This window comes from Grus americana, chromosome 28 (assembly GCF_028858705.1).
Source record: "Grus americana isolate bGruAme1 chromosome 28, bGruAme1.mat, whole genome shotgun sequence".
NCBI lineage: Eukaryota > Metazoa > Chordata > Aves > Gruiformes > Gruidae > Grus > Grus americana.
The window spans coordinates 802,489-825,290 of NC_072879.1; the positions used below are offsets into that span (position 1 = coordinate 802,489).

Sequence of the window (22,802 nt, forward strand, 5' to 3'; positions counted from 1 at the left end):
TCCCAGCACTGAACTAAATCCCATCCATCCTCCCTGTGTCTGGGAAGTCTTTTAAGACAGGCAAAGGCCACAGTGGAATCTACTAATTTCTCCCACTCTACTTCTTCCTTCATGCTGGCCTGGTAACTTCTGACCTTGTGTGGCTGCTTGCTCAGGGACTCCTTCCTCATGCTGTGTCTCTGTCTTTCCCTTCTTTCCCCTCTTGTATTCTCACGTGCAAAACCTCTCTTGTTCTCTGCCCAGTGGGAAACAGATGACACTGCTGAATACGTAAGTAAAAAAGTAAAAAATCCTCCCATCCTGGTTCTGTCCCTTCCCTTCTCCCGCTTCCTGTTGTGGTGTGATATTTTCCTTTTCCTTTATTTTATTGCAGTGCCAGTGTGCCTGTTACAAAGCCTGTTGTTGGTGTTCCCGTGCCTTGTCCCCACCCTGTTCACTTTGCTCTGCAACCCCGTGTGATTGTGTAGTTTGTCAGCACGCAGCAGTACTGCAGGGTTTTCCCCTCGGCTCTGAAGGAAAGACGAGTCTGCTGCTCCTCCACGGGGAAGCAGATGAGACGTTGAATTTGGGACTACCTTGAACGTATGCTTAAAGATGGGCTGGTCTGCAAGCGCCTCTGCCTTGTGTCTGAAAAACGTAGTTAGGCTGAAAAGCATTGGGTATTCAAAGCCCCATAAGCCCTAAGCTGTCAGGGCATGAGCAAGTGCTTTGTGCCCTTAAAGGGCCAAGATTCTTAGATACTCGCTGATACAAAGCACTGAATCGCTATTGGTGCTTTTACCTTTTAAGTAGACCTTAAAATCAGCTTGGCTGTTTGGCATTTGCTACTTGTGCTAAAATACTAAATGTTTTCCGTGATCTTACAGCTACAAAGCAGTAGGAGGGAGCATTTCCTTCTTGGAATGGCATGGTCCCAAGATAATGCGCTACTAAATTGAATGTATTCGTGTCTCCTAGAGATTGCTAAGTGCCCTACAAAAGTGAGGGACCTCTCTTTTATAGATGGAGAAACTGAGTCACATGAAAGGCAAAGTCTCTTGCCTAAAATCTTAATAAAACTCAGCGGCAAGTGTGAGAGCAGAACAGGTTTCTTGACTTCTAGAAGGCAGACCTGTCTCTGTGGCTAACGGCTTCCAGACTCGTTCATCAAAATCCTACTGTTTTGAAGTTCTGCTCTTCCACTCCCTGCTCAGTTTTGGGGGCAATACAGATATTTTCAGGACCAGCAAATTCTCCCCAAGTGCTGCCCTGAGATTTAATACTGAAAGCACTAAGGGGCAGTGGAGGGGTGAGGAGAGAGGAAGACCATAAAACATGCACAACATTCACATCTCCCTCCTATTCAGGGCCTTGGAGAAAACCCTGCTGCATATGCTCTCATCCTGTTTGATTTAGCACGGGTATTCCTTTTTACAACACAGCCCTTTGAAGGACTGAATACTTCATGGGGAAGGGCTATTCTTGAGGCCAGACTTCTAACAAAAGCTCTTGGGAGCCAGGTGTGGTGAGGCTGATAGAGGATGGAGGAAGGAGGGTGCTGGGGATTTAGCAGAGAAAATGTCGTCTTGCACTTTGCATTAAAGCAATCCCTTTAATATTATGAAGGCATTAAAAAATATCTCTGAGGAGAGAAGGGAGGAGGGAAATGGAGAAAAAAATGTAATCTCCCTGAAACCGCTGAGACCTCCTCTGAGACGGCATAGTGAAGAGGAACACTTTGAAGAGCGCAGCGGCGTTTTGATGGCTGAAGCAGTTTATGTTGAGATAGGGAATGTGTGAGAGGTAGATCTGGAAGAGAAGGCATTGAAGCAGGGCCCTGCAGAGACACGCTGTGTGTACAGAGGGACTGCTTGCAGCCGGGCTGTGCGTGCCTCTCACTAAGGGAATGTGGCTCTCATCCTCCTGCCAGTTGCCACATCTACCCCGTTGCCCCAGAGTGTCTCGTGGTTTCAGATTCAGTGAATGTTCCTGCATGCTAGAAAAGGGCTGGGACTCCTGCAAGGAGGAGAGATCTACCTGTGTGTATGTACCTGAATATTTACGTGATTTTCCTTTGGAATCTCACAAACAGGAAATGATCATTGCTGGGCTCCAGCCTGAGACTGCGTATTCCATTACTGTAGCCGCCTACACCATGAAGGGAGATGGTGCTCGCAGCAAACCAAAGGTGGTCACCACAAAGGGTGCAGGTAAGAGTTTTCCTGAACCGTTGGGATTCCACCAGTTTCCTAAAGCCAAGAAGTTCTTTCTCCAGACTCAGCTTCTTTCATCCCACTCCCTTCATGAAGGACAGACTTGCAACAAATGCCGTGCTGCCCCAAAGACAAAACTATTTCTAGTGAGGCAGAAACCCCTTCATTCCTCACAGGTGGCCCTCACTAAATGACATAATTTTCCATCCAGTGCTGCAGAAAGCCCAGACACACCCAGACATGCAGCAGAGGATGAATTCATTGCTTGTGCTAAAAATTCCAGTACACCAGAAGTAAAGAGAATCTCTGCCTGGTCTGACACTGTGGAGGGACTGTGTGGCTTTGATGGTTGGCGCACACAGGTGCCTTGGGGAACCGGAGAGCCAGAGGTCTGCTGTCATGGTGTTGACTTGCAAAGGTCTGAAAAGCAGCAGGCGGACAGTGGTGGCGTATACTGCCCACTCCTCTCGTTTCTGGTATTGTGTCTGACCATACCTCCCCTCTTTGCTCAGGACTAGCGGAGGAAAAAGTACTGACGGAATTGACCTTTCCTGGCTAGCGTTTCGGGGACCTGGGCTCTGTCTGCACATGCCAACCAGATTCATTCCTCCCTTTGACCTATTCTTGGTGGCAAAGCACCTGTCAGCCTCAGTACGGAGCACGCGGTGGCAAGCTAGGATGGCAGGGCCTAAACAGAGGAATGACAAAGGGCAGCAGGGTATCCTTTGCTCTTCCAAACAGTTGTGCTGCAGACAGAAAGGAGAGGTACACACACCACCTGTCCTCTCAGCCTCTGCATTCCTGTGGGTTCTGCTCTCGCGGCTAAACCTCTGCTCTGCAATATGGGAAGGGTTTCGTGCATGGAGGGAGACTACGGTGCCAAGACCTGGAGTTGTCCCTCACCCAGTCCATCTCTTGTTGGACTCTGGTTACCTTCTCTCACCTCATCTTGCCTGTGCTCTCTCTTTTGTTCCTGCTGTCAGATGATGGCTTTCTCCCCTTTTCATTTCTTTCCTTTGACTACTAACTTCCCAACCCTCTCTGTCAGTTCATTTTATTAGTTTTGGGGCAGTTGTCTTCACCCTGCCTGTAGCAGCTGCATAAACTGACATCATCCCTTGTTTCTGGAAGAACATTGCTCTCTGGCTCTGCAGGGATCCAAGGCCTTTGGTCAGTGCTGCATAATTAACCTGGAAACCTCTGCTCAGGCTCTGGAGGCAGCACAGACACTCAGCCAAGTGCACAGGACAGAGAGGGCTCAGGAGCCCTGGCCTGGAACACACAGGGCTGGAGCCACATCTGCCCTCCATGCCCTTCCTTTTCCCTGCCCTAACTCACGTCTTCATCTCATCCTATGTTCTTGTGTTCAGACAAGTGAATGGGGTTTCAGCCTTTCTCTCCCCTCTTGCCCCTCCCGCCTAGTTAAGAGAACGGCACACAAGAGAACGAGGTTGCTTTTCAGGACACCAACTCTTGCGGATGTTACAGCAGGGTACGTTTGGATGTCAGCATCCAGGCTCCTGTCCTCACACCTTGTAGTGTCAGTGCGCTGTCAGAAGCCTTTTCCTTTACTCGTCCTCTTCTTCCCCCTCTAGCTTTGCCCATGTTTCTTCTCACTAGCTCCCTGCTTCTCTCATCTCATTTCCTTCTTCCCGAGGCTCTCTACCCTTTTCATTTTTCTCTCCCGGAGCCTTTCTCTCTGCCTCCCTCCCTTGTCACTCTCTCTTGTCACCCTCCCTCATCTCTCCCCATTAGGATTTGCAGTGCAGGTGATCAGTCACAGAGGGATGTTTTCTCCAGCACAGCAGCTATTACCCAAAACTCAATTTCCCCCAACTTGAAATAGCTATTTTAAAAAAAAAAAAAATTTTTTTTCAAATGGCTCCGTAACATTCTTATCTTCTTTGCAGTGTTGAGTCAATATACCTTCTGAGAGGAGAGATTTCTTTCTTTATCATTCAGGGCTAGGGGCTGAATTTAAATACAGTAATACATCCAATTTTCTCCTTTACTGTCCAAACCAATTGCAAAATAAAACACTTCTCCCCCCACCCCGTGCTTTTCTCTCACCTTTCTTCCAAACAATATTTGTTGTGCAAATGTAATATTTTCAAGCTCAGCTGATTATAGTAACATTTGTGATAAAATCCAAAACATAAAGGTAATGGCATTGTTTTTCTCTTTAATGTGTTTCTTAGGCATTTCCAAGGGAGGCTCTCCCAGCATTGTTCCCTAGCTGTTCTTTGGCAGTTTGAAATGAATAAAGCATTTGTTTGAGACAACCCCTCGTCCCTGTGTTCAGGTGTCAGTCGATGTGGCAGGCAGAGCGCTTTTTTGGACCCGCAGTTGGACTTGTGCTGCGAGAGTGGGACGGGATCTCTCCTAACTCCATTCTCCCACCTCCTCCTGTTCAACCAGAAGAAATACCAAGGCGGAGAGCAGGAAATCAGATCTCTAATAGTGGAGTTGAGTGTAAATGATGCGTGAGCTGCTGGAATTAATGCTCTGGTTTCTCCAGCTTCAGGAACCTCTGGGCCTACACGTGTCATTTAACTGTGGCTGTGGGCTTGCCTAGCAGTCGGGCAGTGCCAGGGCTCATTAGACAGAGGCACAGCACTGCTGAGCTCCTACAATATCCCCCCAAATGTGGAGGAACTAACTGACAGGTTAAGGAGGGAGCTAACTGAAAACACACCAACACTCGGCTGTCTTTTCCCTTCCTCCAGAGGAGAGAAACTGCGCAGAGTAAGCAGCAACTCTCCCTACCCTCTGCCTCGCACAGATTTTGGGCTCTGTTTCCACTCTCTGTGTGCTTCCTTCTTTCTGTACCCAACTGGGTGATCAGATGCCTGCCAGACTCGCTTAGCTGGCCGCGTGCCTGCTGCTCAGGACCTGGGGCTGCCCAGACTTCCTTTCCCATCCCTCATTACTTCACCCTCAGCTGCTCTGGACTTCCCAGCCTGAGCCAATCTGTTCCAGTCTCTTTCTGCATGAGTTGTGCTGTGTAATGGAGAGAGAGAGAGAGGGAGAGGACGGGAGTCTGGGGGACTCCTGCGTTCATTCTTCCCTGCCCTGGGAAGCAATCTGCTTGGGTGGTTAGGATGGGAGCCTGGGAGTCAGGATTCCTGAGTTTGTTCTTCCCAGCTGTGGGAGAGTATATGATGTGGTGATAAGGAGGAGCTGTGCACATCTTTCCGTCCGGAGGAGAGGGAAGAGAATAATTCCAGAAATGTGTGGGCACCTCACAGCTGACACATTGGCAATGCACCTCATTTCCTGGACTTGATAGAGAACCGTCCACCTGCACAGCGGGTGGGTAGCGGCAGCAGCTCGGTTTAAAGGGAGGTACACTAACGTACACAGAGTCAAGCTGAAACCTTGCCACTGATTTGAGGAACATATTGCTGCAGCTTAAGAATCTCTGCATCTCCTCACTCTGTCACATGTTCGACTGAAGGTGTCCCTCTTCTCTCCCAGTCCCAGGGAAGCCCGTCCTGTCTGTGCACCAGACAGAGGAGAACACTCTTCTGGTGAAATGGGAGCCTCCGTTGGATGCAGAAGGCCAGGTGATGGGCTACCGGCTCCAGTTTGGCCGCAAGGATGTCGACCCCCTGGCTACCTTGGAGTTCACGGCCCTGGAGGATAAGTACACCGCTCCCAGCATCCACAAGGGCGCCACGTATGTTTTCAAGCTGGCCGTGAAAAGCCGGGCTGGCTTTGGGGAGGAAGCTGTGCAGGAACTCACCACCCCTGAAGACATCCCCAAGGGTTACCCCCAAATCCTCGAGGCGAGCAACATCACTTCCATGTCGGTCCAGTTTGGCTGGCTCCCCCCCGTGCTGGCCGAGAGGAATGGAGCCATCGTCAAATACACCGTGGCCTACCGGGAAGCCGGTTCTCCTGGCAACCCGCTGGAAAAAGACCTGCCCCCCTCCCCAGAGAACTCGTACACCCTCAACGGCCTCAAACCCAACACCGCCTATGATGTTAAAATCCGTGCTCACACCAGTAAAGGCCCCGGGCCGTACAGCCCGACCGTCCAGTATCGGACGTTCCAGCTGGATCAAGGTAGGACTTACCGGTTTCTCCTCCCTCTCTCTCCTTGTAACCGGGGCTGGTGCCGGGAGGCAGAGAGCTGGAGAGGTCAAGCCAGGCTCAGCCAGGCTCGTGAGTAAATGCAAAGCACTCTGGTTTCACGCTCAGTCCCTCAGCTCCTCTCTGCCTTGTGCCAGGTAAGTCCCTTTTACCACTTTCTTCTAAGTTAAGTCCGGACACCCTTCTTTCACTGGCACCTGAAGTGGGGGGCCAGTCGCTATACAGGTGGGAAGAGCATTTTCTTCAGCTTTTGCAAACAGCCAAAAGAAAACAGAAAAATCAAAAAACCTCAAAACGTGACCTGGGACAGGTTTCCTCACCTGAGCATGCTCAGAAAGCCAGCACCTCGTTCCTGCAGCAGCCACCCAGACCCATCAGTGCGTGGGCAAAGCCACGCACCCTCCCTGGGGTTAGGCATGGGGACAGGGAGCACAGGGAGATGGACCTTGGCAAAACTCAAGCAAAGTGTGGAGGAGGGAGCGAGCCCTTCCATTCCTGCAGCAGCAGCCAGACCCAGACTGGCAGGCCCTTTTGCCAGTGCCTGACGTTCTCTTCCTTCTCTTTCTTGCTCTTCCTTCCCTCTGCTGCCTTTTCTTCTCCTTTCTCCCCTTCCTCCTCACTTTTCTCTCAGCAGTTTTACCCAAAAACTTCAAGGTGAAGATGGTGACAAAGACATCTGTCCTTCTGAGCTGGGAGTTCCCTGAGAACTACAACTCTCCCACCCCATACAAGGCAAGTGGAAGGGAGGAGTCAGAACTGTGTTCCTTCTCATTTTCCTGGGAGTCTTAGCTGTTGGTTTGAATAGGAGGTTGTAAGAGGCAGGGATTCTGGATTCCTGCCTCAGATATGGACAGATAATGGTTAATCACTAGATTAAGGAGGTGGGATGAAAATCTGGGCTGTTGGGTTGCATTCCCACCTCTGTTACCAAATCATTGCCTCCCTAAGCAAGTTACCACAGTTTTCCCATTTCCAGATAAAAATGTCTCTTCCCAGAGAAGTCTCAAGGCTTTGTCCTGCATCTGCCTTGTACTTGGGGACCCTCTTGTGCAGTGGGCACGAGAGACAGCCGGCTTCCCGCTCAAATACCCCCTATTCCTGTATTTGCTCCGGCTCTGGCAGAGCTGGGTGGAGCATGGCAAAGCTGAGTGCCCCACGTTCTCTGCAAACCGAAGCAATGGGGAGGAAGGACTTTGCTGCTTGAGCAGTATCAGCCTTGTCATGGTACAACTTTGCTGCCTCTTCGCCTCCCACAGATCCAGTACAACGGGCTGAACGTTGATGTGGATGGCCGCACCACCAAGAAACTCATCACCAACCTGAAGCCCCGCACGTTCTACAACTTCGTTCTCATGAACCGGGGCAATAGCATGGGTGGCTTGCAGCAGAACGTCGCTGCCTGGACCGCCGCTGACATGTTGTCAAAGAAGCCAGAGGTGACCCACAAGCCTGATGCTGATGGCAACGTGGTGGTGATTCTCCCCGATGTGAAGACCTCTGTGCCTGTCCAGTAGGTTTCTGATAAACTGCAGATGTGAGGTCCTCAGTTCATGTTTTGGGGGTCAGCCCTGATGGCTGGAGTCCACAGTACAGACCCCCAAGGGTGGTGGCAGGGGGGGGTGTTCCCTGCATTTTCAGCCTTGCTTACTGTTGCCTTTTGACGCTACTTCCCAGAGCTAACAGAGCATGCTAAAGAAATACTAAGGGAGTGACCAGGGAGACATGTCATATGGGGCTGCCACTGAATCCAGGCTCATTCCAGGAGCAGCAATAACAACTGCGCTAAATTAAAAATAAGGGGCTTGGTGGGTTGGGCCAGCGTTTGCACAAACCCTGCCTTCCACCATCAGTGTGTGCACTCTCTTCTTCTGTGGCTCATAGGAGGAGATTAATTCCTTCTATTTCTTCTGATTACTCCCAACTCTTAGGGCTTACTACATTGTGGTGGTGCCTCTGAGGAAGTCCCGGGGAGGACAGTTCCTCAACCCCTTGGGCAGCCCTGAGGAGATGGACCTGGAGGAGGTGAGTGTGGGTGAAACTGAAGCCAGCTGTAGGGAGAGAGCAAATAGCTGTCACAGCTGTGAGGGTGACCTGAGACCCTGGGAAGGGTAGTTTTGGGGTGTCTGTGCTCCATGTTGAGTAGGTAAGGTGAGGCCAGTCTGAGCGGGATGGTTTTGCTCTCCTTCCTTCCTGCTCCCTTGATGGTGCTGAAGGCATCAGGGCTCAGAGTGTTTCTTTGCTTCCTCCAGCTCGTTCAGGACATTGCCAGGCTCCGACGCCGGAGTCTGCGTCACTCCCGACAACTGGACTTCCCCAAGCCCTACATTGCTGCCCGGTTTCGCTCCCTCCCCTCCCACTTCATCTTGGGGGACATGAAGCACTATGACAACTTTGAGAACAGAGCCCTGGAGCCAGGGCAGAAATATGTCATCTTCATCCTGGCAGTGCTCCAGGAACCCGAGGCCGTAAGTGCTGCCTGCTTTCCCTTGCCCCCTTCAGACGCTTGTGCCCCTCCGTCCCCATTATCGACCAGAGACAGCAGCTGAGCTGCTTCCGAGCTGCCAGCAGCCCTGGTGCCCTCCTGGCATTCTCCATAACTCTCTCCCACCAGATGCCAGAGCTTGAGGGGTTTTTTTTCCTCTGTAAAGGCCTTCCGGTCCAGCTGTGGAGCTTTTGCATGTGGCTGTTGGAGCTGTCTGTGCTTGTGTCTGCATGCAGCAACCACGCTCTTCCCAGCAGACGGGCTCACAACGCAAGCATCTTGTGCAGCGCTTCTGCATTTTGCCATTCTCGCAGGCAGGACTTGCTATGCTTATGGCTCCAGCTTTGAGTCCGGCATGGGGAGTACTGAACTATCCGCTCAGGAATGCACTCGAGTTCAGAGATCCCTCAGTCAAACCCCTTTACAAAGAGTAATTTCTTGTAAGAGCTGTCCTTTTATTCCTTAGAGCAGTGACCCTAGACATCCTGCTCTGAGAGCAGCATGTCACACGCTCTGGTCATTACTAAGTTCCCCACCAAGCAGAGAAGGGAGCATTTTTTTTATGGAAAACTACATGCGCTCTCTGCTCTGTTTACCACTTCAGCGCCTCTGCTGATTTCAGTGTTGTTGTGTTTGGCTTTATGAAAACAACTGTTTTAATATTTACCTGCCTCCTCCCTCATGCACAATAGAAAGCAATCTAATACTTTGTTGTTTTTAAATCCTCCTATGGAGTTGTAGCAAGGAGCTATTTCAAATTAAGCGTTTTCAGAGGGTTTTTTCCCAAATAAATATTTAGTTGTGTATTTGATATTAAAGGATTAGGCTGACACGCTTCTGAATGGACTTCTCAATCGGATTACTGCAGCTTGTGGTAATTTCTGCTTTATAACAAGGTACTGCATACTGGCTCACCAGGGCCTGGATTCACAGCAGCTCCCAAGTACGTAGCAGCTTTTCAGTCTTGCTGAGAGCTGATAAGAGTTCAAGGACCCAGGGCCCAGATCTCCTGTTCTTGTCCTGTCCCAGACTTCTCACTCAAACCAGGGCACGTTGGTTCTCTGTGCATTTTAGTTTCTGTAGTGCCTGTGTAAGATGGGAGGGAGTGCAGCCTTCCTGGGGTGGGGAGACCGTAGCACTCAGGAGAACAAGCAGGCAATGCCCATTCGTTAGGACACAGATGGGTTTGCATGTGCCTCTGATGCTCCTCAAGAGCACAGCTCATTGCAGAGGGAGCAGAGGAGACATGCTGCATTTTATTAATGTCTATTTAATTGTAAGGGTTGGGCTTTTTTCAGTCACCAAACCAGACTGTTTCTAAGCGTTAATTCTTGTTTTAATCCCTTCCCTCTTTCTCTGTAATCCCATCTGACTGTCAAAATCCAGATGGTTACGTGAGAGCTTGGAGAAAGTGTTTGTGTGTTTGTGGCAGTGGAGAGGGCTCAAGGATGTGGTGGAACAGAGGCATGGTCAACTGGTTTTCTAAAAACACCTTCCTGGCTACAAGATTAGGTGAGCCATAGGCACGAGTCAGTCTGCAACCTCATCCGCATGTGATCTTTCAATGGTCTGTCTTGCCTGGAGCATTGGAGGAGGAAGAGGAGTTTTTTCTATAGATTGAAGAGGGCATTTTCTTGGTTATTATTTGGTTTGTGCTGCAGAGAGCTCACATCCTCTCTAGCAATTTCTCTTGTGGAATACTGTATGCTTGCCCATTGTTTTCAGACTCCATTCCATCTCTGACCTCTGTTCCACAATCTTTCATGTCTTCCAGACTTTTGCTGCTAGTCCTTTCTCCGACCCCATCCAGCTGGACAACCCTGATCCACAGCCGATCATTGACGGAGAGGAAGGGCTGATCTGGGTCATCGGGCCCGTCCTGGCCGTGGTGTTCATCATCTGCATTGTCATTGCCATTTTACTCTACAAAAAGTAAGAGATGCTTCTTGCCCAGATCTGTGACCATTCTGACTGTCCCCAGCTCTAGCCCCTAAAGGGAATTTCCTCCTTGGTCCTGTAGTTGTCAGCTGAGGGCAAATCCTTCCACCAGCACCAGAGAGAGGAGCCTTGAGGCAGAAACGCTGAAATGGAAGGGTCTGACTGGCACAGGAGAGATTAGCAGTGGGTTGCAGGAACCTGCTGCTTCACAGTCTGCCCCGTGGCACTCTCAGTAAAGCTGTGCTTGTCCACAGGCAGTCTGTTGTGGCATGTGCGCACTGAGTTTGTCGGGTCTCTTGCCTGTCTCCTCCAGGAATGCTGCTCACAGTCACAGCCGGGGGCTCCCCTTCCTGAGCTCTGTGTGTGTGTGTGCACAGTGGGGGTGAAGCAGAGAAAGCACCTTTGTGCTGTGGATCAGCAGAGACCTCCATTGTTCCCAAACTGGTTTTCAGCTGGAGTTGGGAGACGAGCAGCAGGGGTGTAATGTGAGTCTGCAGGAGAGAGGAGGGAACGACCCCTGGAAGTCTCTCTCTCTCCCTTTTCCTTGGCTTTCAGGGCAGCTCATGGTGCCTGGATGGGAATGGGGGCCCCATAAGCACACACAGGCCACACCGTGCAATGAAACAGGACAAGAGAGGAAGCAGATGTGATCAAAACAGATCAAGAAAAGGGGCAGGATGGCAGCTATGGCCCATGCAGGGGTGTTCTTAGCTGGGACGTTCAGTACCCCGGATGGAGGGAGCTCTCTCAACCCTGCTCCATCTTTCATCTGCGCATGGGTGTGTCTTTTGCATCCCAGCATGTGTGAAGCTGCTGCACACACAAGTGCTCTGGGGTCAGGGACTCAGGTGGTCCTTGTTGGTGTTCTTTAGCACCAACCCAAATGAGTAATCTTTGCTGGTCCCACCTCCACCTGTGTTACCAGAGTTAGAGCTGAGCAAATGCTTCCCCCTTCCTCTGCAAGTCCTTTCTAACCTGAACATTTGTCTTGTCTTCTCTCCACTTACTGCTTTCCTGGACAGCAAGCCAGACAGGTAAGAGCACAGATTTCCCATTTACTCAGGTTCTTTCTTGCTGTGTGTTAGGCAGTGTTTACTGTCTGTGGTGATGGGGCTTTGTTGGTACAGTTCCTACCATTAGATTTGTCCTGACGGGCACCCCGTGTCAGACTAGCACGGGACCGTTTTGAACCAAGGCAGAAAAGGCAAAGAAAGCCCAGCTTTCTCCTGCTTGTCCATTCCTAAATATAATGGCCCTTTCTCAAGCTGAGCAGCAGTGACAGTAAACGGCTCATAAAATGCTGGGTTAATGGAGCAGAGAAACACCCATTTGTGTTGCAGTCAGAGGTGAAAGCAGGTTTTCTCCGTGTCTGACTGCTCCGTGCAGGCTGTCCCTGAGCCACTGGCATCCTGGAAGCAGAAGCTCACCAGCTGAGCTGTCCTTGCCCTGCTGCAAAAGCTGTTCTTGCCCCATCAGCCAGGGACTTCTAACAGAGTTTGTTTATGACTGCAAAAATGAGACTTATTTCGAACCATTTCCAAGGCTGGGAGAGCTTTCACTGGAAGTAACTGATGGGTTTAGCCAATGAACTATTAACAGCAGTTTCAGAACTGCGGCAAAAATAAACTGCTCCCAAACTGCAAAGTGGTGTAATTCCAAAATGCTGCCCCATGCAGTGCTGGCAGGGCTCACGCCACTTCTTCTAGCTATTAATGACATTAAGAGACAGCTAAAAATGTACTGAATAACCTCCTCTCTGCCTAAGTAATTGCCATTATTGCTGCAGGGATATTATTGGAGGCTTCTGTGCAACCCAAGCTGGAGAGGCAAGGAGCTCTACAGCCATCTTGCTGGAAGGGCTAGGACAATATTTGCAAGCCTCAGGGTGGGGGTACACGTTCTCTGCCCGCTGGAGAAGTTCTGCTCCCAGCAGCTTGTCGCTGTTGCCTTGCCAGAGGTTATCACATCTTCAAATCAGCACTGGGCTTTGCTTCCAAATTCTTTTCAAGGAGAATGAGCCAGGTCAGCAAAGACTTTTCAACTGCCTCAGCTAACCTAACCCATTTTGAGCAAAATATATTAGGAAGCACTTAACATGTGCAGCTCAGCTGGCAGGTTGGAGCGGACTTCAGCTTCTGGCAAAGAGGTGAGACAGATCTCAGCAGGCACAGCTGTGATGGGAGAGGATGCGTCTATGCTGGGTTTTGAACCCAGATTTTTAGGGTTCTGCTGATCAAAAAAAGGTTGAAAACCACTGTTCTGACTTCTCTGTCTGCAGCGAGGCACTGAGAGCTCCTACACAAGCCAACAGAGCAATATCAGTACTTTATGTCCAAGGTCATGGCCAGGAGATTCTGTACTTTTCCAAATGATTATGTTGGCTCTGGTTCTTTCAGACTGAAAATGGCTTGGCCAGAATTGGAAGGTTTCTGCTTGCAGAGCTCTGCAGAGTTCAGGGGAGGCTTGTCTGCGCAGGGAGGCTGAGGCGTGAGTTCACAGCACCTCAGCCGCTCCTTGCTGCGTGGGTCTACTGCTGTGAGAAGGGGAAACTTCCAGACTTGTCTGAAAGCTGCTGAGGGGCTGCTGGGCTGTTGTAAACCCATCGAATGCAGCCCTGACCAGACTTCCCAAACCTCATCCCTTTTCTGATGCATTTTATGTAACTTACATCCTTGGCTGCATCTGGCCCTGATTTCAGTGGGCGCTGTGCTCAGGTCTGGACGTGGTCTGAGTAGCTGAACAGACTAAAAGGCCCGTAAGCTAAGGTGCTTTGTCTTTTTGTTTTTTCGTTTCTCTTTTTTTTTTTTTTTTTTTTTTTCCAAAAAGCAAACGGAAAGATTCAGAACCACGGACAAAATGCCTCCTGAACAACGCTGAAATCACCCCCCACCACCCTAAGGACCCTGTGGAAATGAGGCGCATCAACTTCCAAACTCCAGGTAACCGGCTGCAGACCAGCCTTTCTCACTGGGAAGTCAGGAGTGGAGCAACTGCCCTTTCCTTAGCCCCTCCCTGCCTGCGTGAAGGCTGCTGCAGCGCTGCCTCTGCGACCTAGTGCTAACCTAGGCTGCAGCCAAGGAACCTCAAAGCCTTGTCTGTGCTAAGCGAGACTGCTGAAAGAAACCTTTGCTGGGAAACCTCGAGGACCTTGTGTGGGCTCTGCCCGGCACTGGCGAGGCAGGAGGAAGGGCTTTCCTGGATACCCAGCTAAACTGGTGCATTCCGGGCTAAGTGCGCAGCTGCAGGTGCCGGGGCCGTGCCACGCTTGCCAGACCACCAGCGCTGCCTCGCAGCGTCGTGCCTCGCACTGGGAGATCCCCAGGGGCGGTGGAGATGAAGCGTGGCGGGCTGCCCAGCACGCGCTGCTCCAGCCACATCTGTAACTGGCGCTTTCTGCATACGTGCCAAAACGCTCACGTGAGGAGCCAGGCCTGCCCTGTGGGTCGTGCAGAGAGAGAAAGGCAGCTGGTTGCTTTGCGCAGACGAGGCGGCGTCTCCTCGCTTAGCGCAGACGCCATCACTGCGAACAGCCGCTGAGCTAGTGTGTAACTGCACTCAACTCCCAGGCAGAGAGGCTCGATGCACCCTCCTTTCCGTACACGTGTGTCCCCATGTACATGCATGTCTAAGCTGCCTGCATGGCACCTCTGCAAGCCACCACCGACACGGCCTGGCACGGGCATGTCCTCACGCACAGACACTTGGCGATGCTGAACAGTACCTGCGCACTGGTACACACCTCTGCCTCTGAGTTCCCAGTGCTTAAGGATTTGGAAGGGAATTGATTGTGCTTTTTGGGGGCTGGCTGTTGTTTTCAGTTTGTTTGTATTTTTTTGCTGTTTTGTGCTTGTTAGTAATGTTTCTGCAGCTCCTGTTTCCCCTTCCCATCCCAGTCCTGTCCTTAGCGTTGTCTTGAGTTTTCTTAGGGCAAGGTTGGCAAGTCAGTAGGTACCCAGAGGGCAGGGATCTTTGGGGAAGCACAAAGGCAGCGCTGAGCTGAGGGTTTCATATCAAAAAGAGTTAGGAACAACCGGTTGGTATCACCCCAAGCTTAGGAACGATTTGAGTCTCAGCTGAGGGATGGAAGTGAGTTCAATCCAGCATGCAGGGACTGACTGCAGAGCAGTTCAGCAGCAGTTAGGTCCCTAAACCAGCTCCTAGTGGTGCTCTTGCAGGAGAGTCTGAAGGTGTTTGAGATCTTTTGAGTGTCCCCAGCTGCAGCTCAGCCGCAGTTTGCGTTTGTCTGGCCCAGTGTTACATACCGGGCGCAGACAGGAGCTCCCTTTGCGAGTGTTCAGGTTGGCGTCTGGTGCTACAGGTGGTGGTGTGAGACCCAAGAGAAAGAGTGGCACTCCCCCATGTGAAACCGATGCAGAGATAAAGATAAAAGGTTGAGGCCATCCAGCTTAGCCTGGGTGCTAAGAAGCAGCTGGGAGTAGTGTTTCATGTGTTTTCCCTTCCTGGGTATTTCTCCCTGTCCCCAAAGGACAGCAGAGTCAGCTAAGGGCACTTCTGAGCTTCAGTTACTGTGATCGATAGGTGAGGGAGTCTGTCTTGCACTGACCGTGCTGGTTTGGTCGTACCTCTGAACTCTTGGTCTAAGAGGCTTGTAACAGGTACCTAAGACTTGCAAACCTGCCCTTAAGGCTCTGCTAGGCAAAGGCCTGCAGATCTCAAAGGCTACCCGGCTTTGTCTGGTCTAGCTTTAGAAAGATGCTGACACCTTTTCTTTGTAAGTTTATCTAGCTAGTTTACGCTGTTATATAGTTTGTAAAGCAGTCAAAGGTTTTAAAGGATTTGGGAGAGTTGGTCACCTGCCTCCCACAGAATTTTGCAAACAGTTGAGTGAAAATGGAAATGGATGGAAAATCAGAGCTTGGAGTGTGTTGGTGATGATGGAGAGATTGTGGTGCAGTTTGCAGGGGAAGACTCCGTAGGTGCTGTCCGAATTAAAGCCATTGGAATTAAATATATGGTGGTTTAGAAGAGGGCCTGTAAGCTCTTCTCCAGCCAGATGACCCAGGGTCCAGCAAGCAGGGAGTCTCTATCCTGTCCCCGGCAGCGAAACAGAGGGGGAACGTGGGAATGGGAATGTGCGTGAGCATCTCTGCCACTCACACAGGGGAAAGCATAGCACGTCGTAGATATCCTGTCCTAGCCTTATCAGCACAAAAAATAACTTTCTTTTCCTCTTTAGATTTATGTTGGTTTTTGTTTTTTTATTAGCATGAAATTTTTAAAAAAGTGTATATTTTATTTATTTTTTTTTTTTTACTGTTTTCTGCAGATTCTGGTCTGAGCAGCCCTCTCAGTGACCCTGAGTTTGACTTTGAAAGTTAGTTCCTGTGTGTTTTTGTTCCTGTTGGTTTCATTTCCCCCCCATTATTATTTCTTTCTCTTCTGTCGCTTTCCTTTCCAATTATGTTTCGTTCCTGGTTTGGTTTTTTTTTGCCGAATTCTCTGTATTCCTGCGGTGTTTGCCCATCTCATCCCTTTTCTGTGCCATCTGTTTGTCTGAACTGCGCTTCCAGTTTTACAGTATGAAGTAACAGGCCTTTTACAAGACAGGGGTAGTAGCAGCAGAATAGAGCCCCTGGTAGCGGCGTGGGACACTGTCCGTCCTTCTGTGTCTCTTCCGTGCTCTCAGGAGAAAGACCTGGGTTTCAAGGCTTCTTTTTCTCCCTGTTGTCGAAGATGTTTCATTTGTAAAGCTTGGCTGAATGTCCCTTGTACTTATTCACAGGCAGAAAGCGATCTTTTGTGCACCGGTATGTGAGCGTTGTATGTGTGCGTGCCTGTGTTTTTTGTGTTCGTGGCTTCGTAACGTGGGGAAGGAGGAAAGCGGAGCTGCAGCTGACGATCCCCTCGCTCTTTGGAGAGAGCTGCGCGGGCACCTTTTCATGTCGGACCAGGAAAAGGGCCATCTCCCATCTGTGGCAGGTGTCTGTTCCTTGGCATCAACTTGTTCCAGGAGCACAAAGACCAGAGGCCTCTCCATGGTCCTCCACGCCCGCTGGGTTTCATGCAGAGTGCCATCCAGCCGCAGTGATTTTGCGAGGAAAAATGGGCTCTGGCCCACGAAACAGATGTTAGGGTGACGTTTCTGGCGAGTTGGCTTTTGCACAGAGAATCAAGTCTTTTGTGATAAGATTAGAGAGATTCAAGTGATTGAAATGTTAGATGAGACCGGCTCTAAAAGACTTCATCCCCATTAGAAGCCAAGATCCCAGCTTTGCTGGGTGGTTTTTAGGTTTGATTTTTTTTTTTAAAATGCTGGGCAGGGAACTAGTTGTGTGGTTTGAGCTGACAAATGTGAAGAATCACAGATGCCACTTGCGCTCAGAGATGTGAGGGCTGGGACGTTTTTCTGAATAGTTTAATCCAAATGTTGGTCTCTTTGGTATTGAATACTCCTGTCAATACTGCCCCAGTCACCCTGCCAGCTCCCCTCAACCCCTTTTTTGTAACAGAGGGGGTTTGTGTGTCTCTTCAAGCCATGCTGATCCCTGGCCACGCTCCCTCTGCCACCCTGGCCGCTGCGGGAGGTCTCCCTGGGTGGCAGTCCCGCAGGTAGCTGGCAGGCCACTGAGCAGAGGAACCTGCGAGCCACTTCCCTTCATGGCTAAAAAAGTTATCGAATTAAAACAGACAAAAGAGAAGCTGCTGCAGCTGACGCAGCAGTGCTGGCTGCTACCACTGGGAAGTACCGCTCCTGGCTCGTTTAATATCAAACTCCTCCTGGATCTTAATGGGAACCCCGATGCACTTGGCATTTTGACCAGGAAAGTGTTTATCGCTGCAGAGGTTTCTGCTCTTATTATAAAGAGCCCTAGAAATCGATCCGACAAGGAGATTTCTGTCTCTAACAGCAGCAAAACAAGGCAAGTTCCCATGTGCTCGCAGCCAGTGTCTGGTTACAGCGGTGTGGAGGTGAGGGCAGGATGTTCCCCAGCAAAGAGACAGAGCTGGTTTTCAGGAGCCGGTCACACTGAGGATCTTTCCTGGAGCTTTTATGAAGGAAATTTGTGAGATGCCGTCAAGGGGAATGTAACTTCTCGTTCCAGATTGGCACAGTGGGCCCTTCCCGTGCAGCCCACTTGCTCAGAGGGAATGACACGTATTGCTCCATGACTTCTAAGCTAAAGAGAATCTGGGTTTGGGTTTGTTTGTTTTTTTTTTTTCTTGCTTGCTCGTTACTACTAGGTTTTCTGATTGTGTGGTTTTTTTCCTTTTAACCTATGTGTTCATCATTTGGGATTTCATTTACGGCGCTGTGTTTCTAAGCATACTTCAGCAGATCATCGGTAGGTTTTTGCAGCACAGTCAGGCAGCTGGGCCAAGAGCTGCCGGGCTTTCTCCCAGCCCAGGTGGGAAGAAGTCAGCGAGGGGTTGACCCGTAGAGATCTGGAGATGGTTTACTGAGTTGCCAGAAACTGTTTTGGGTAGGGCTCAGCTTTGCTCTTACGCTGCAGCTCAAGGTATGTTCAGCCTTTACTTTCCGAGGCAGAAGGACAGACACTGAGAAGAATGTTTGTATTACTAACCTGGTTTGGTCTCTGATCTCGGGCGTCTCAGCCAGTGTGGCCTTCCCGTCCCACATGGGAGAGAGGACCGGTTCCTCCGAATGCCCCCAGTCTGCACCCGGTGCTGTGGTACTGGGGTGGATGGCAGCCACCTTCCAGCCCACGGTGGGAAGCAAAGGAGAAAAAAATCCTTTTCCAGGTGCAGTGGGCTACAGGGCAGCAAAAGATTACGGAGGAGCTTCTCCTCCATGAGCTGGGAGAGACTTTTTGCCCTGATCCTCAGCAGAGTAGAATGGAGCCAGCGCAGCCTCCAGAATACTTCGGGGTTGGTTTTGTGAGCTTTTTTGGTCTATTCCTGCCCCCTTCTATTCCCAGCCAGACTTCCTTGGGCTGAAAAATAGATGTCTAGTTAGCTTAGGAGAAACCCGTTGGAGTGGTGGCTCGAATCCCCGCTCCATGGCAGACTCGTCCTGTCCCCAGGCCTGGGGGAGGCAGCATCTCTCTAGAAGTCACTGTAAAACTGAGGATGTCATGCTTGCTTTGCCATCTCTGTGCTGAGTTTTCAGAGTATCTGACCATGCTCCTGCCACCGCCGCTGCTTTGTCACACACCAACACCCACGGGGCTCGAAATTCTCCCTGGCTTCCATCTCTTCTCCACTCCTGTCCTTCTCATTGGGGACACTGCCCAGGGCTTCTCGGCATGCTGCTGTCCTTGCCTGTCCACTGTCGTTCGTAGCGGGATCAGCTGGCAGACAGCATGGGAAGCCTTTGGAAAAACATGATCCAATGCAGATGAGCAAAGCATGGAGCGCTTTTCCACCTCGATTTGTAGTGTAGCTATTTGAGATGAAAGGACAGGAAGGATCCCTGCTCCTTCCAGAGCTCCAGCTGCCCCTCTCGGAGCAGGATGTACAAATCGCACTTCAGACTGAAAACCGGGTCTGCCCTCACCGCTTGGCCCTGTTCGGGGCTGAGATGTGCCTTCGGCCTGATGCAGTGTGGCCTCCCATGACCAGTACATCTCAGAGAAGATCGAGTCTGCTCCCTGGCAGTTCTGCCTGCCTCAGTACAAGCAGAATACAACACAACTAAGCGTTGGTGAGAACTGCGAGGGTAGCAGGTGAACCAGGGTCACGAGGCATCCGTCTCCCCAGCAAATTGTTTCCCATTCCCCAGACTGAGAAGGGGCAAGAGGATCTTTTGCCTCTCCGTCACAGAAGGTAATGACATCCCCAGCAGAGACTGCAACGGGGTCGGTACAGCCTGCCCCGCAGGTGGGAAAGGGAGGGCGAGGACAGAGCAGCACCAGCCATCTCCAGGCTGTGCTGTAGAAGGAACATCACCCGCCGGCCACGAGCGGGAAGAGGAGCCGGTGCTTGACATTTCCATACCTGGTTGCACTCTTGGAGCAGGGAAGGTTAGACTGCTGCGTCCATGAGCTCACCAAGAAGCTTACAGAGCCAGTGTTGTGCAAAGGACAATTCCTGAAAAGCCTCCCCTGCTTCCCCCCATCTGCATTCCCTTCCCCTGCCCCACATCACCATGGTTGGCTGGATCCCTGCCCCTTCCCTTCTTTTGTGTTGGAGTTTGTTTATGATCATTGCGGGTGCTGTAACATTTGCTGCGTAGGTTCCTCTGGCAGCGTTTGCTCATTTTAAGTCCACTATTGGAATCGCTAACATGCATCTGCTCTTCAGATTTTCCTTTTTGTTTTGCTCTGATTTACACATTGAAAATGGGGCCATCACGGGAACACTCTCATTTTACTGTTTTTTTTTAATTTCCTTGATTTTTATTTTTTACTTCCAAGGACACAATTTCGAGCCCTGAATTCTTCTCTTCTAACCTCCCTACTTTCATTGCAGATCTTACATTGTAAATTTTTTTCTTTTCTTGTTTCTTCTTTCTTATAAAATGTGCAATGGTTGTGAATTTTAGTTATTATTAAATGAGATTCTTTTCCTGCTGTCTTGTCTTTTAGGTATGCTCAGCCACCCACCAATCCCTGTTTCCGAGCTGGCTGAACACACAGAACATCTCAAAGCTAATGATAACCTGAAATTGTCCCAAGAGTATGAGGTATGAGCAAGAGTGAGTGCTGTGCATGGGTTTGCAGAGCCAGGGAATAAGGAAATTCAGACAGGCCCTCATCCAAATAAACATAGCTTCATTTTAAGGATCTGGTTAGTTAAAATAAAAAAGCTATTTATGTATTTAAAATTAAGCACTTGCTCAGTGCTTTGCAAGGTTCAATTCCGGATCGTAGAAAAGAAAGAGATGTGGTTCACGAGCTGTTCCTGTCTGCAGAGTGGGCATCTTGGACAGGTCCGAGCTCCCTTCACCAAGGGGGCTGCATTTCTGGAAGACGACTGCCAGAAAGATGAGATGGGGACGGGGACTTGTCCTTGGGGGTGCCTGTGTATTGCTCCTGAACAGAGAGGGGACCGAGGCAAGGAGCGTGATACCCAGTTTTAGGTAGCTGAAGTTGGGTGGGATGAACAGTAAGTCCTCCACAGCTGACATGATCAGCAGCCACAGAACTAAAGCTGAGAAATCAGGATGATTTGTGTCTTTCTGGTCTTGCCTGGGGTTTTTGTGCTCTTTTTTTCCTCCTTCCTGCTAATGTTTAGTTACTCAAATGGGCTCCTGCAGGCGACCAGCTGGGCAGAGCTGTGGCTGCTGGACTTGCATTTCAAATGTCCGTCCCAGACTCTAAAATGCCCACCTTGTCGGGGCTGACGGATCGAGCCAGTCCCAAGGCAGACTGAGGGGGGAAGGCGAAGAGCATTGTAGCCCCCGCATTACCACTGCCGCCACGTAGCACGGCATCCTTGTCAACAGACGGGGAAGGGCTACGTGCTTGTGCAAACCTGTTCCTGTCCGCTCACGGTATTGTGGCTGCATCAGCGCTGAGGAAATCCCAGTGCGAATGCCCGGTGCTGCCGGGGCCGTCGGTGTGCGGGTTGCTTTCATTGCAGATTGAACATATGACTGAATTTTTGTTGTTGTTCAAAGACCTAAAATGCTCCAATATTTTTAGACTAAGAACTAGTCTAGACTGCCTAGTTCTGGTTGCAGGCAGAGCGTGAGGGGATGTTTTCTGAACAAAGGACTGGGCCTGGTACGCTTTCTCCCTGGTCTGACTTGCAGACATCGGCGTGCGCGAAGCGGCTCTGTACTCTCAGCTCCGCACCTGCGGAGCAGGGTTTGCATGTTGGAGAAGGCGCGTTTGCTCTGCTGGGGGGTCTGTCACCCCACATCGGGGTGCGGGGGGAGCAGCAGTCTGTTAAATACGCTCTATCCAGATTTCAAAGACTGATTTGCATAATGCAGTATCCCAAGTGCCCTGGCTTCGTTCCAGCACAACCTCCTCTAGTGGGAGAGCCAGAGCTAAACAAACATCGCTAATGAAATGAATGTGAGGCGAGATTAGAGGGATAGAGAGCAAACAGACACATTACAACAGTATAAATACCCATTAGTTAGAAATGCTCCGCAGCGAGAGTGCAAGAGGACGTTTGTGTCGGGTGGAAACCGGCATTGCCATGACCGCTGGAGCTGAGTTGTGCCCGGGGAGCTCTGGGGTCGGCGCAGGCAGGGGAGGGCAGCGGGAACGGGTGCCTGGCCAGGGCTGACCCCTGCGAGCTCAAAGGGACGAATCCCAGCAGGCACGTGCGGAACGCTGTCCCCACCGGCCAGGAGAGGCAGGCAGGGAGAGGGAGAGCAAACAGCGGGAAACACAACTCGGCACACTCCTGCCAAGCCTCCAATTGAGGCAAACCCCTAGGGCTCTGCAAAATGATGAAGGAATTAAGCCCTTGTTTTATTTAATTCTCTGGCTGAGGATTTAGAGGTAAATGTAATTAACCTAATTTCCATATCTGGGACAGCTGGACTTTAGAAAAAAAAAAAAATCACCAAACCTGGCATAAATCACCAGGACAGGCAGAGAGGATTTTTCTCTCCAGTGCATTTCATTGTTTGCTCCTCCATCCCTTCTAGGAAAAAGCCATGTTGGTTCAGTGTCTTAGGGTCCTTACCCCAGAGATGCGCCCCTGCCAGACTCCCGTGGTGCTAGTACCCCTCTTCCACCTGGGAGACCTTCGGCACAGAGTCTTTGTGATCCCAAGTAATGCTGTCTCTGCTGCCTCTGCTCCATATGGAGCAGCCCAGTCCCTGCTGCCACGACAGCAAGAGTTTTCCCTGATGTTTCATATCCCGCTTGCACACGTGGTTATAAAACTTGTCCTAGCTTAAATGTTCTTCTTCCCTAGCTTAAATATCTTCTTCACCAAGACACTGGTATATTTATGGCCTCTTAATCATTTAGTTTAACCATGCACAGATTTAGCCTCTTCATCATTTCATAAATACATGCTGATGTGATTGTTCCTGTTGTTCTCTCCCAATTGCCGGCCGTTTATCAGCGTCAGTAACGCAGGGCTGTAACTAATCCAGTGCAGCCTTGGCAGAAGTACGATCCAAGACCTCTGTATTGCAGCCTGAAGTTGCACTGATGCTTTTGCCACCAGGTTGCACTGCATGATGCCGGAGGGGGAATTATCTCAGG

The 22,802-nt window shown here is 50.4% G+C and overlaps 1 protein-coding gene across 8 annotated transcripts in view; it reads left to right on the forward strand.

The window, feature by feature from the left end:
• PTPRS (protein tyrosine phosphatase receptor type S) overlaps nt 1-22,802 on the forward strand; it is a 162,410-nt gene that overhangs the window by 126,547 nt on the left and 13,061 nt on the right. For 3 of the 8 annotated variants that reach the window (XM_054805126.1, XM_054805127.1, XM_054805128.1), the window contains exons 13-23: nt 244-270; nt 2,072-2,189; nt 5,670-6,260; nt 6,922-7,019; nt 7,544-7,797; nt 8,216-8,309; nt 8,537-8,752; nt 10,544-10,701; nt 13,534-13,646; nt 15,995-16,042; nt 20,214-20,311. In XM_054805126.1, coding sequence (XP_054661101.1) covers nt 244-270; nt 2,072-2,189; nt 5,670-6,260; nt 6,922-7,019; nt 7,544-7,797; nt 8,216-8,309; nt 8,537-8,752; nt 10,544-10,701; nt 13,534-13,646; nt 15,995-16,042; nt 20,214-20,311 — 1,815 coding nt within the window. The remainder of the gene's footprint in view (nt 1-243; nt 271-2,071; nt 2,190-5,669; nt 6,261-6,921; nt 7,020-7,543; nt 7,798-8,215; nt 8,310-8,536; nt 8,753-10,543; nt 10,702-13,533; nt 13,647-15,994; nt 16,043-20,213; nt 20,312-22,802) is intronic. The other 5 variants (XM_054805130.1, XM_054805129.1, XM_054805131.1 and 2 more) reach the window with 5 other exon arrangements.